The following is a 15,144-nucleotide window of genomic DNA, read 5'->3' on the forward strand; positions in this document are numbered from 1 at the left end:
AAATAAATTAAGGCTTAGTCTTTTAATATCTTTACAAGTCAAAAAAACATTAATAAGTAGCTTGCATCCTTTTTATTACTTATATTTCATTGTAAATTACTAGCTACTTGAATATGGAACAAATAGTTTTAAAAATTTTACCTTTATAAAAACATTATACAGTTTAAAAAGATTTTTTTAAATGACGTAAGTGTATGGAAACTAAATTAATTATTATTGATACAAACTTAAGCTTTTTGATTCGTTTGTACAGCTTTATACTGAGTGGCACTTACAAATACATACTTGAAAATTTGTACAAGTATCATTTGTTTGACAATTATTTATTTCTTAAATACAAAACGTGTTAACACTAAAACTGTATATTTTTAAAACAAATTTTATAAAAACTTTTCATGTAATACTTTAAAAAAGTAAATTTTTAGCATAGCTTCAAACAAGTCAATACTCATTAACTTTTCCGACTTAAATTTAATTATAGTTAACCAAACAGCTGTAACTGACTTTGAAAAATATTTTTGTTTAGTTTTTATGATACCAAATGAAAAAAACTAACAAAAACTGCAGCTACAAACAGCTGATAATTAAATTCAGCAGCTGAAACCGTTCACTAAACTTCTAAAAAATTATGAGTAAGTGTTTTGCAATTCAACTTAAAATCGATTCCAAAAGTTTAATTAAGTTTTTTTTTGGATTTGTTGTTACTTACTGCAGTTGTTTTATTATTAAAATAATTGCAAACAACTGTTTTTTTTTTTCGTTAATTGGAAAAAATTTCTAAAACATATTGAAAAATACTTCCTCATTATTTTACAATTGAATTCGAATATTTTTTTCTAATTACACTACATTATACAAAATAGTTTAAATTTCACTTGTGCAGTTTGTTAAAACATGATCATTTTTAGACCAGAGGCAAACTATTTTTAAGTCTTTTCTTTTTCTAAAAATCTATTTAAAGGTTCAATTAAATTTTAATTTGTCTTGAATAAAGCATTCCGATTGACCTAAATTACAAAATGACATTGGAAAAGTCAATAGAACTGACAATAAGGCAGTCCAATAAAAAAAAGCTTTTTATTTTTAGGGCAATACAAAACCATATAATTGTCTATGGTCAGACATATAAAATTCTAAAAGTATTCTTTTATGTTAGACCAATTCAAGACTGTATAACATTTTGAAAAGTTGTTTTTAATGATTTTTGTATGCATACAAAGTTTTAAATCAAATAACAAGTTTAATGCTCTACTTAATTGAATTGACACTTTTCATCTAAAGGGACAATAAAAATTATTTAATAGTTTAATTGAGTACGTATTGTGTTGTATTGCCTTCAAAAAAACAAAGTCGTTGACAAGGACTTAGAAAATATTAATGAGCACAACATGAGAAAATAAATATGGGCAATACTTCTTAATACCATAAAAGTTTTATCTACTGTTAACAAAAACACCCTGATTAAGCTTTTGTATGAAAGCCATGATGTTAGTTTAGAACTAAAGCAATGACAGTATTTTTATAAATGTTTACAAGTTTATAATAAAAGAAAAAAAACTTCAAGAAACTAACAAGAAATTTGGTTTATATAAAATGTTTACGTCTAACAAAAAAAAATTACATTTTAAATTTTGTTAGGAGTTACACTTTTAGCTTGGTACTTAGTATAAAAGTAATAAAACAAATACTTACAAGCTAGTTGGAACTTGATTGTTTTCAGTTCTTAAAATTTCATAATCGTCTGTTGCATTGTCATACTCTGTTATATTGAATTAAATTGTTAAAGAATAAATTACTGAAACATAAAAAAACAATTAATTCTTTATAGAAGTACTTGATTGCTACTGGTAAAATTTAATATTCTTATAAAGCTTGCTAGCTTTGTAATTTTGTGTATCCTTTTCTAATCACTTATAAACGTGAACACAAAATATGAGGCTTTAATTTAGTTTATATTGATACAAAATAAAAAACTTGAACAGTAGATAAAAAAAGTATGGGTTTTATTTGATAAAAGTTAAAATATAAACTGTATTTTTAAGAGCTTAGTATTAACTTTAATGCGTTAAGGATAAACCAGCAGTTCTACTTTGAAGCATTGTTTTAAAAATTTGTTCAAACAAAAAGTATGATTTCTATTTCATGGAAGTACCTACTAAACATGATCCACTTATTTAAATGTTTTTTAAGCTAAAAACTTTGGTAAAAACAAACTTAAATAAATTATAAACTATTACGTAAGTTTTAAAATGTTATTTGGTGTAAAAATAGTTCTAAAGATACACTAGTATTCGTCAAATACTCCTTATGATTATTTTACAAAAAAAGAAAGGTAACTTTGGCAATTAGTATACAGTATACTAGGTAGTTATTTATTTAATAACTTTTTGTCAAAAGTTTGGCTCAGGCATTAAAACCGGAGCCACTAAAACGGAACACAAGCGAAAAAATTAAGAATTATTGTCACAAGAATATTAAAAATTCATAAAATAAAGATTAATTACTTAGTAAACACAGAATGAAACCTCTGTTAAACTAACTTACTTAAGTATAAGTAAAAGTAGTTTGAGATATAAATTTATTTCAATTCTACCAGTAAATTCAGTTTTCTACTATATAACTTAAACTCTTTAGGATAAAATTGTTTGTTAATTTATACCAAAAGGCAAAGATTTAATGTGGGTACTTTTTGTGTTTCACAAATTTGATAACAAATATCTAAAAAATAAATAGTTTATATTTTCTTAAATAAAGTAAAAACATCTTGCGAGTTTAAAGTTGTGCTTTAAATTTAACTTTTAATTTACTCAAGTTTTGTGCGATTTCTGCGAAACTGAAAAAGTTAAGAATAAAAAACGTTTTACAATATTCAACCGATAGCGCGCGATTCTTGCGAAACATTTTCTCTCCAGTGCGAAAGATGATTATTACGTCACATTGGGGAGGTTCAGTCTGCGGTCAGCCATCCGTGTCGAGACTAATTTGCCACGTACCATCGGTGAAACGTATTGTTGAGTTGTTTTTTGAATCAAAAGTTTTGAATTAGCTCGTTTTTGCGCGCTTTTGCTTGAAAAACTTTAAAAAGGCAGATAAAAATATGATTCGTCTTCAAAACGAAAATAAGACATTTTAAAAATTATGTTATTTTATAAACACAGTTTTAACAACACAACAATCTAAACTGTTGTTTTTAAGTTAATACTGTTGGTGTAACTTTTAACAAAAATTTCAAACGTGCTTTCTTTGGAAACCAAAACAACTTTAAACACATTTTGTTTCTGAAACACAAAAAATAGACTTTTCAGTCTAGCAATAATTAAAATTTGTAGAAAAGTGACACCAAAAATTGCAACTTTCAACGGCAAAATATTACTGAAATAATAACAGCTTTTTTTAAACTAATTGTACAACAGTATTACAGTTTTACGAAGCATTTCTTTTCAATTTACTTCAATTTAACAATATACAACTTATATTAAGTAGTAACGCAAGCAACGGAAATCTTGATAAATGCGAAATTATGATAAAGCTTTTGTGAAATTTGACACATTTCATGGAAACTGGGTAGGAGAGTTCAGTTTTCAGTATGACTCAACGTTCACTATGACGTAACAAAGCGAAATCTGAGTCTTTCACGAGAATCTTTATAAAGGTATGGTGATTGATACTTCAAATGATTTTGAAACAAACTTTATTTTGACGTGTACTAACTTTAAGTTTCTGTTGGTAAATTTTCATAAAGCTTCAAACTATGTTTGCTTGAACTTTTTAAACTTCAACAGTTTAACTTTTTGTTGTTTTGCAAAACACAACCTTTATTATCTACTAAACTGAATTATTACCAACTAAACTAAAGTCATTGAACCTTTTATACTGTTATTTTTATTTACATTAAACCTCAATGTAAACTTAACTTAACTAATGAGACTTAAAACTTAGTTTGTAGATTTTATAAATTTTTAAACTATACAGAAATTCGATGCATATTTACTTATGACTAACCCGAAGTAAAAAAGTAATTTAGTAAAGCTAGCTTTGAATAAAAATTCTACTGTATCTTGAGTTGAAATAAACTTATCAAAAAATTAATTCAATAATTTATCAAAGCAGTTTCCCCTATCAAATGTGCAAAATTTTTGCAATTTTATTTCTCTAGTTTAAAAGCCTACCAAACGATTTTAACAACTTGCAATTACTTATATAACCATTCCTGCTTCCAAAGCTGAAAACCAAAAAGTTTACATGTAAAATAAAGAAAGAATACCATTATTGGCAAACTTTACAAAAATAATAAAGTATAAATGGACAGATGGACAGATGGTGTGCAACTTTTGTGAAATGACATTTTGACATTTCGGTTGCTCGGTTCGCAGCGTGTCATTACAAACAATTTCGTTTTGCATCTGGTTGCTTGAAACAGTGAAGTTTCGTATCTGCTAGCTGCTAGCTGGCAGAGCGAAAACTGTGTGTATATTTGTAAGTTACATCTGCTGGAAGTTTATGAAAAAGCACTGCTGTGAAGTGTGATATTTTACTCGCAAAACAGACTTCAGTATGTTGCTGGCTTTACGTTTGTAGAAACAAAACTAATTAGCAACTTTTTTGTAAACATTTTACAATGTTTTCGATACATTATATCGCAAAAACTTGTAAACTACATCTGCTGGAGAAAATCGCACAAACTGAAACACTGCTGTGATACGCGGGGTGAGTTCCTCGAAAAACAGACTACATTTGCTGATATTCATACAAACAAAATTATTTAGCATTTTTTATCATCACACACTTTACAAACTCTTTGTCATGAGTTTTTTGTAACAGAAACTTTTGTACACTATATTCTAAAGAAAACAGTTTTTAATTCAGTAAGCTCACTCATTGAAAAGTAACAGACAAATTTGTTAGTATTTAACAGACACTGCTGAGAGTTCTCTAGATATTTTTGGGCGCTCAAAAAATACACGCAGAGTTTATCACGTCTAGAAGCATAACAGCATTGTACCGCCAAAATGCAGGATATCGGGTTACACGTTGAACAATATGTTTATTGCGTATGAGTGCTCATATGTGGCCCCAGGCTGATATATGTGCATGATTTATTTGGTTAATATTTTTTTTATAAGTTAATATTTCAATTAGCCATGTTGATGCTTGTTGCAGTAATGTGTATTGCTTGTGAATTTATTCGTATAACACACAAATACATCGCTTTATGATTTAAATTAAATAAACTTTTTATTTTTAATAGATATTTAACTTAATATTTTTATAGAAAGTATAAACACAGTTTTATTCTAATTGTTTTAGTGTTTACAATATATGGAAATTTGCATATTTTTTAGTAAACTACATAAATTAATTATCCTATAATTTAAGTAATAATTTATAAATATACCTTCCAATTCATCGTCAGTAATGTAAGACTCAGGCGTTCTCTCTGGCAATTTTGCTACAAAACATATTTATTATTTATTAATTAAAAACCTTTTTATTATTTGTTCAAACTTTTGTAAATTTTATTTTTGAAATATCTAAATATAAAGCTTCAAAAAGTATCAGCTTTTACCCAAATCCCTTTATAGTTTTCAAGTCTTATAACGTTTTTTACCAACTTGTTCACTACTTTTGATATAAAAAAAATAAATAAAAAACATTAACAATACAAACAATAAACTAGCTAAACCATAACTTAATATACACATAATACAAACAAATGAATAAAATATATAATAATAAAAAAACCAACGTGGAAGGTTTGGAAATGAATTGGAAGTCGAATGTGACCTCTGCTGAATTCCTGCTTCTTTATTTCCTAAATTTAGTGAAAAATAAAACAAAATTCGAAGTTTTATGTCACGCCTCAATGCAGAGCGGTTTAAATCCACATTTTTTAAATATTTTTTACGAAAAAAATTCAATTAAAAATGTGGGCTCTAAATCGCTCTCAATCGAAGCCAACTTTTTATTTTTATTTCAAAAATATTTGAACTTTTTTTTGAAGTTTTATCAAACAATGCATAAAGTTTTATTCACAATCTTTTTTTCGAGCAAAAACTTTTCAGTTCTGAGGTTTCTCGACTCTGGCAGCCGGTTTTAACCTCGAACCGATTTTTTCTTTTTTTTATTGAAATGAGAGAACTTCTCTCGCTTTAAAATCACGTGACAATCAAAACGAGAGAAGTTCTCTAGATTTTTTTCTGCTTCGACAAACGTCTGTCGATGTTGTTTGGTGCCGGTTTTTGAAAAATTTTTTCTTAATTTATTAACGCGCGCATTGATTTTTTACAGGAGGTTTTTTTGGCCGAAACTTATTGTGAATTGAAAATAATCGATAATAAAAACGGTAAGTTTTAACGGTTTTGAAATGATAAGTAAGTTTCAAAGATTTTAGCAAGGTGCTATCAAAAAATTTTTGATTTGATATTATATGCAGAAAAAATGTTTAGAAAATCCTAAGCTATGTAAATAAAGATTACTTTTAAAGTGGTAATAGAAAACAGATAACAGTATTCATAGTTAGTGGTAAAACTTTATCTCAAAAAAAATTGCCTATACTTTAGTATATAAAGCATATATAGAAAGAAATTCTTTGATAACTTTAGGAGAAAGCACTTATTAGATAATAAATGATAAATTTAAAACTGTGTGAATTTTAAACTGAAAATAATCGATATAGGAACTGTAAGTTTTTAACGGTTTTGAGATGATAAGGGAATTTTTAAAGTTCTAGCAAGCTACAGTTTCAAAAAAACTGTTGAAATTATTAACAATTTTTTATGATGAATAATTTTAAGAAAATAAGTTGTACAAGTTACGATTATATTTAAGATGTATCTTAGAAAATGAATGCCGACACTTTAGTACTAAACTTTAAATGAAGCTTGATTATTCTTTATTAACTTTAGTATAAAGTATTTAACTATACAATAAATTAAATGATAAGATTAACATAGTGCCTGAGTGATAAAATGAAACAAACTTGATTTTTAAATACTTATAAAACTTAATACTAAAACAGTTTATAACAACATTTAGTTTTACTTATTATTCACTTTAAGCTTTTATTCAATTAAAAAAAAAATTATAAATATTTTAAAATGCTACAAGTTACGCAACTGTTTAACATTAATATTAAATCATAAAAAAAAATAGAGGTTTAATGTTAAATCTAGCTCTATACTACCTTGAAGGTTTAAACCTTTTTTAACCATTTTACTGTTTATAAAATTTTGACTTTAACTTTATAACACATTCGACTTGTAAATATATTTATGAAACTTTATTATATTTAATATAGTATTAATATTAATAATTTCATATTATATTAATAAATAATATTTGATATATTTAAAAAATTCAACAAAAGTTTTATTTCCTCATATCAACCTATTCAAATAATTAAACTTTATTTAGACACCTCGTACAAAATGTAGATGAATCTCAATAATTACAGCTGTTTGAATAAAAAGTACTACTCGTTTTAAATCAAGATCAACCTAAATCAACTTTTATTATGTGTAGTTAAAAATGTCTTATTATGTGTAGTTACCTTGAAATATTTTTTTATCCTATTAACCTGCCAACAAATTAAAAAAATATGTAGTGAACGTACAACCTTGTTGAATTAATTTAAAAAAAACTATTCAGAATAAATATTATGTAACAGTTTTGTTTGACCTAAATAAATTGCAATTTCGAATGCAGGACTCAAGCAACCACAAACGAAATTTTTCATTAGTTGTGGAAATTTTATTTAATCTGCAGAGATAAAAAATTCCCGCAGGTTGCATCATGTTTGAAGTTGAAATCGAAAAAAAGTGCTCTGTGGCAGCGCTTAGCGGTTAAAACATTATACTTGATTTTAAAAAGCATGGTTAATTACTGAAAAATAAGTTCCGGGCAACCTGGACCGTTCCAAACGTAAATGATTTCTTTGAAAATATCACATTTATGTTTTATGTGTGTTAATATATAGAAAACTTATTAAAAAGTTAAATATATGTGTTCTGTTTTATTATAAAAAGGCATGCTACGATATACAGACGCTGACCGTAGATTACTTAAGTTAATGAAGGAAGTAACGGAATTACAAATTTTGATTTTTAAAACAGCAAACAAAGCTTACAACATACCAAGGAGAGAAGTATAAGCTTTATCAACCAGAAGTTTTTAACAACAGTAAAGAACTTTTGATCAATAAAACTTGAACTGATGGAGTGCAATACTTAAAACTACTTTTGGAACTTTTTCTTTTTTGAATAGTTGAACCAAAATTTATCTGAGGTAGACGGAGTTTTAAAATGTGGGTTCAAAATAATTTTACTTTATAAAATTTTAAACGTTGTATTTGATTCTTTTCGTTGCACTCTTTATTAACAATTATTGTAAAGTTTTCAGATTTTCAGTACATTAAGTACTCATTATAATTTGTTTTTTAGAAACTTAAAAAATTTGTTTATAACCACGCAATGAGCCTAACTTTATCCATATATCTTTTTTTTTTGCTTTAATTTTACTGTATTATATTAACATATTGAATTTACATTAACACTTTGTTTTTATAATTATCATATATTTACTTGAAATAATGTACTTAATTTTGCTGAGTAATACAATAACTACTGTGCACTTAAAACTTTTATATATTTAACCAAAAAAGTACATTTATATCAATTTATCACAACCTGATACGGGCTGGCTGTTGGTTGCCATGGAATAAGGGCCGGTTGCCGTGGTAACCATGGTGGAAAATGGACGCGGTTTCGGGGCTTCTTTGGTGGGACTTACCCTCCTCATTTGCATATTCTTGTCTGAGGCTGTAATAAATATAAAATTATCTTTTATTTTAGTAAAGAAGCGTATAAACGTAGGTGTAATATTTTTTTCTTCTTTTTTCTTATTTACTGCGTTACTTATATTTAGTTTTTATAACTGTTGTAAAATCACTTTCATAGTATTTAACCATTATTTTTTTTTATAAGCAACAAGCATTAAAACTGTTTTCGTTTATAACAACCCACAATTAAAACTATCTTATTTATTTTAATAATACTAACCATTAGGTATTGAATGCACTGGACTTTTCATTTGATTAGACTGGCTGTTTCTTTTAGGTTTCACGGGTGGCACACCGTGTGATGGTGAAGCTGTTTGTTTATATATATTTGAAAATGTAAACAGTTATACGAAATGTTAAAGAATAATAATTCTTAATTACTAATTTTTTGTATACTTATACTTTACTTAAAGTTTTATATATAAAAAAACTTTAAACGCAAACTTAAATGTATTTTATTTTTACTTTTGTTTTAAATGGTTACAAATTAGTTTGTTGACCTTTTTGATCATAAAAGTTTTTATTTCTAACATTGAAAGTACGAAATTAAAAGTGAAGTAAAACCTTATTTGTTAAACTTAATAAAATTGTATGTATTTTTAAACAAATAAGTATCATTTTAACTTACAACACAAAATCAATATTTCTGTAAAGCTCATACATTTTTAAGCATGCTTCAAATTCAAGTTAAAAATAACAATATCATGCCGTTTAAATAAATTCTAACGTGTTTCAAGGATGCATTTAAACTTCTAAGATGTTTAGCATGACAGACGAAAATTTGGCGTGATTTCAACAAAAACTACAAGTTTTTGCCTTGTAATTATTGAAAAATTTAATGCAAATGTGAAAGCAGTATGATTTTCCAATGAAATAATCAGATACAAACTTTCTACTGATGTTTGAAGTAAAGAACTTTTATGAAGCTGTCTTATCGAATGCTTGATTTCTAATGGTGTGTAGAACAATTTGTTTCGAAGCTTACGAGCAATATTGCAAATTAAATATAGTTTACAATGAGTTGAATCACGGTTCAGTCAGTTTTGAGTTACATAATAAGCATGCAATAAAGTTTATTAATATTAATTTTAATTATCGAAAACATATTTTTAAATGATGCGTTTATATCGCGTGTCAAACCTATATTTTTATAACCCTTCAGAGTTATATGAAGTTCAAATTATTACGTCTTGGGCAAATTATAATTGGTAGCTTAGTACAAGTTAAATGAATATAAAATCAAGACTGTTATAACATGCTTAATAATCAAGATGATTGGCTACTATGACTTTTAGGTGCTCTATGATGGAGCACAACTGTATTAGTTGTACATTTCTTAACAACTGGATTATCAAAAAAGTCCGTTTAGTATTAAGTAGATCCAGGTTATCCTGAATTCATGAGCTACTTAGTAAAAATATCTATGATTACAAAATTAGTGACTAAAATGTTTTAAAATACCAACAAATTTCAAGCTAAAATGATCACCGTTTTTCATCAACTCACTAACAACAAATCACTACAATATTACACAAGGCAATGAGAATTAGTTGTTTTTGATGTGATTTAATTAGTTATTGTGAGCATGCATAATAAGTACTAAAATCAATACATTAGTTTTTTAAATTAAATAAACATTTTTGCAATCGTTTTACACCAAGCGTATTTTAGTGATTTACAGTAAAAGTTAAGCAATTTTTTTACTGGAAACCATGACCTTATTAAAGAGATGAGCACTAAATAGCTTCTTAAAAAAATTTATGAAGCTGCTTTAAATTTATGAAGAAAATATCTACTTAGAAATCACCTAATTTCTAGTTGATTTCTGTACTCTGATTTTAACTAAAACTTTAACAATTACATAAAAGCCAATTGATAATGAAAATGTTATTTTTCATTAGTATTTTCATAACTTAATAAATGCAATACTTTTATATCACCCAGTTTCCAGATGATCTTTATGCAATTAGAGTTCACAAAACTTAATTTTACAAGCTCATTTACAATCAAGCCTAGCATAATTTAGCACCAATCATTATTTACTAAATAAAACTTTTTTTTATCAAACTCTTTTTTCACAAAATCACCTTGAATAAACCTTGAATAAAACTTCTAGATGAAAATTTGATAAAATCTCATTCGAAATTACTGCAAAGCTATTTTTTTATTAATTAGTTTACATTTACGTACCCGTGCAATTTATTACAAGTTTAATTTTCATGACAATTCTATTCTAAATGATCTCTCAGTGCACATCGCAAATCAGCAACATTTAAAAAGCGCAATCTCTACAAGGATGACTCCTAGCTTTCAATTTCAATTTAGCACCATTCATAAACATTCTACTGCAGCTATACTCAGGATAAATTTTCGCATCCAACTTTTTCTCACCTTTACTCTCATTTGCCAAATTTTTGGCGGGAACTTTCCACGTGGGCTGGGGCGTGGCTTTCATCGGCAGGCCGTAAGTCGGGTTGCGCACTGTTTTGGCAGGAAAAACGTCCTTTCTGCCCACTAGACCATCTAGTTTTGCCGGGAGATTTTTTTCGGCTTTTGCAGGAAGGCTGGGAGTTTTCTGAGTTTCGTTCAAAACCGAGCTTTTATCCGAGGCGTTTTTATCCTCCGGTGCTTTTTCCGAGTTTTTCCTTTCGAAGGAGCTTGACAGTTTTTCATCGTTGGCTGGGTTCCTCATTTTCCAAACGGGGGATTCTGGGACCTTTATCGGGCTCGACAACGGTTTTTTGAAGGGCGTGGGGGTGACGAAGTTGACCCCGGAATTGGTCCTGCTCATGGGTCTTATTTTAGGGGAATTTTCCAGTGTTGGAGTTTCTTTTGCCAGCTCCAAAGTCACAGGAGTGGCTTGTTCCGGCGTCAGCTTGCGGCGGAAGGAGTTGAGGGAGCGGGGGAAAACGTTGGGCGGATTTTTTGGCGGGAAAACTTGACTTGGTGATTTTGGCGGGAGGTTTCTGGGCAGGTTGTTTCTGAAGCTGAGCGGCCTCATCTGCGGCTTTTCTATGGAAGATTCGGGCAAGTTGTGGGGATTACCGGTTTGAGACAGAGCAGTTTTTTGATGAGATGCTGTTGTCGGGGTGTCGGGTTTTTTGCAGGACTTTTCGCCCGTTGACGAGGTTTGCAGATGAGAAGTTTTATTTGGAAGTAAGTTTTGCTTAGTTTTCGTTTTACTTTTTTCTTTCAAATCTTTACCAGGTTTTTCAACAACTTCTGATCTCTCAGTGTTAGGGAGACTTTTTTCAGCGCCACAAGATTCTCCTTTGCCAACAGGCTTCTTATTAGCGGCAGAACTTTGCCTAGCAACGGTATCCTTCCTGGTAACAACAGAAGGGTTATTCGGAGCTACGCCAGGCTGATTTGACTTAACGAGGTTATTTTGGTCGACGTGATGGTCAGACGGCTTCCTTTTCACAGTCGGCTTGGGCATCAATTTCGGGGGGAGCGGTTTCGGTACTTCCTCTTTCACGGGGATTTCCCCCTGACCCTTGTCGCCCCTGGCAACGGGCCTCAGACCCCTCCTGACGTCCAAAATGTTCGCCATAAGGTCCGCGTTGGAACTCGTCTTCTGGAAAAATTTGGGGGATTTTATCCCGGGGGAACTACGAGGAGTTATGAACCTGTTCCACGGCGGGTTTTGCGCTTGAGGGTTTTTCCCTTTACTAAGATCTTGCACTGAAGCTGATACTTTTTGCAACTGGTCCCTGTTTTGTATTTTGTTCAGCTCCAAATTGGACTGGAACCTATGCTGTATTGACGGATCTTGATTTGGGGGTTTTCCTTGACTTGAAACTAACGCCCTCTTGTTAAGTTCCTGCAAGGACATGAGCTTCTTGTGAGGTTTGGGCGGGGGCGCTTCGTTGCCGTCTAGCGGATATTTTTTTGATTACAGAAAATTTAATGACGTTTAAATACTTTCATAAAGTTCTTATGACTGTTGTTTTTGTAGCAGTTGAATGTTTTTTTTACAATATATATTAAACTTTTCATCACTTGTTTTCTGAATATTTTTTATCAAGGGCTAAATTTTAATTAATTTTACAATATTAAAAAAACTTTCTTTTTATTTTCGAATATATTCATCTAGCGGTTAAGTTTGTTTACTTTAAACAATCATTCCGCTACATTGGTTTAAAAAAATCTTATGTTTTATTAAGGAAAGTTACAAAAGTTATAAAACAAATATTATTTTTTGTTTCCTCTCCTTACTTTGGTGTTTAAGTAAAATAAACAAATTTAAGGTTGTTTAAATTTAAGGTTTTAAGGTAACTTTTTTTTTTTAACTTTCTGTGGTATTTTTGTTAATACTTTTGCCAAATAAAGTTTAAATTTTAACTTATCTTCGACTTTTAAACATCAAATTTTTGAATGGTTTGTTTTAAATTCACAACATATAGAATTGTAATAACCATACTTCTGATTTTGTGTTTGTTAAAAAGGCAATCGTAAAACAAATAACTGTTAACACTGTTAATTATAGTTTTTTTTTAAATATGCCCATGTTTTAAAAAAACACTAGAGTGCACACTGTAAAATAACTTTGTTCGTATAAAAACTTTTATAAAAACACTTTTTATTGTAAGGTTGTCGTGATAAACAATATTCAGAATCTTTGCTGAATTGTTGTTTATAACCATGTCATGACCTTTTATTTTAATTTTTAAGCAACTTAAAAACAGTTTTTGATCATTAAGAGCTTGGTAGTTGTATGGATTAGAAAATAAAATTAAAACTAAAAAAAAAAATTGAAAAAAACTTGAAGTATTGAACAAAAAAAAAAGCGTTTGAAATAAAAATCGTGCAAGTTTTTTTTAATTTATACGATTTGTTTTTAATTTATATATTTTTTAACTTACCTGGTCGAATCGTTAATGTTGGCTGGTTTGGTCTGTAAAAATTTTTATCATCATTTTAAGTTTTTTTAATCTAAAGTTTAAGTTGAAGTAGGGTATGAAACAAATAAATAAAAATTGTTTAGTTAAAACATTAATGTAAAAAAGCAAAATATTTCATCATGTATTATAAACTATAGTGTTAAGAAATAGTAAGCTTGAAAAACAAACTTGAAAATAATCAAGGCCTCTAAACTTTAATGCTAATTTTTTTTTTTTTAATAAAAATAAAACGTTAATTTGTTTAATAAAAACATTTGTGTCAATAAGTAAATTAATTCATCGTGTATTATATATTAGATTGATAAGAAATAACAAGGTTAAGAAAAATTTTGTTTTATTTAAAATAGTTATTTGATTGAAACTATTCAAGTAGATTACTCTACTGCTAAACCTATAGAATACAAAGTTTAATGTCAACTCAGATATAGTACAACAAAGTTAAAACTATTCCTTTGAGAGTAAAATTCAAAAACTTATAATATAACACTAATGCCCTTATAACTACATAGGTGGTAAAAATTAATAATTTTCGTCCAAAGTTTTATTAACTCATTAATTTTTTCAAAGATTGTTAAAATAAGTATATCAAATAAGTTTTAGTTGAGTTAAAGCTTTATTGAAAATTTATCTTTTCATGCGCTCTTTAGCATACACTAGCGGTAAAAATTGCTTGCACTAAACTTGCTTGTTGGTGAAACTACTACTTCAAAAGTCATGTGTTTAAGTTTTGGTACTTTAAGTTTGTTTTAGTGTAACTATGAGTGAAGTTTTTTTTTTTTTTCAGTAACAATTTTTTGACACCTAATACCAAGTCGCAAAAGACAAACTTCAAGTAGCTTCGCTGCTGGTTCAAATTTCTGGGGTTTTGATTGGCCAACATCGGTTTTCCAATATTCTGATTGGCCAACATCGGTTTTCCAATATTCTGATTGACCAACATCGGTTTCCCAATATTCTGGTTGGTCGAAATTGGTTTTCCAATATTTTGATTGGCCAACATCGGTTTTCCTGTGTTCTGATTGGCCAACATCGGTTTTCCCGCGCTCTGTTTGGAAGAATTTCTGCTGGGCTTAGGAGGTGGGTCCACAATCTTGGGTTTTCCTCTGAGAAAAAACACAAATATTATTTTCAAAATATACAAAAAATGCTTGTATAAAAATTTGACTAAAAATAAAAGAACTAGTTTTTTTCAAAGTATAAAAACCAATTTTTTTTACAAAATAAAAATAAAACAACTGAATATATTACTTTAAGTTTATTTTTTAATCAAAAAACTATTTTAACAATAAACACACAAATTCAAGTCAACATCAACAAAAATTTTAAGTTTTTTCATTAAATACTGATATTTACTTTATTACAAAACTTTTTTGCAAAAACAAAACTCAAAACTGTAAAAAATTA

At 28.4% G+C, this 15,144-nt stretch overlaps 1 protein-coding gene across 1 annotated transcript in view; it reads right to left on the minus strand.

The window, feature by feature from the left end:
* Positions 1-15,144, minus strand: part of LOC145831430 (uncharacterized) — a 46,616-nt gene that overhangs the window by 11,747 nt on the left and 19,725 nt on the right. The window contains exons 12-18 of the mRNA XM_082938687.1: positions 14,568-14,843; positions 13,702-13,733; positions 9,057-9,146; positions 8,685-8,816; positions 5,747-5,812; positions 5,396-5,449; positions 1,693-1,759 (exon numbers count right to left, since the gene is read on the minus strand). Of these exons, the coding sequence (XP_082794813.1) occupies positions 1,693-1,759; positions 5,396-5,449; positions 5,747-5,812; positions 8,685-8,816; positions 9,057-9,146; positions 13,702-13,733; positions 14,568-14,843 (717 nt within the window). The remainder of the gene's footprint in view (positions 1-1,692; positions 1,760-5,395; positions 5,450-5,746; positions 5,813-8,684; positions 8,817-9,056; positions 9,147-13,701; positions 13,734-14,567; positions 14,844-15,144) is intronic.

Source organism: Thalia democratica, chromosome 3, assembly GCF_965202585.1.
Source record: "Thalia democratica chromosome 3, ktThaDemo2.hap1.1, whole genome shotgun sequence".
Lineage (NCBI taxonomy): Eukaryota > Metazoa > Chordata > Thaliacea > Salpida > Salpidae > Thalia > Thalia democratica.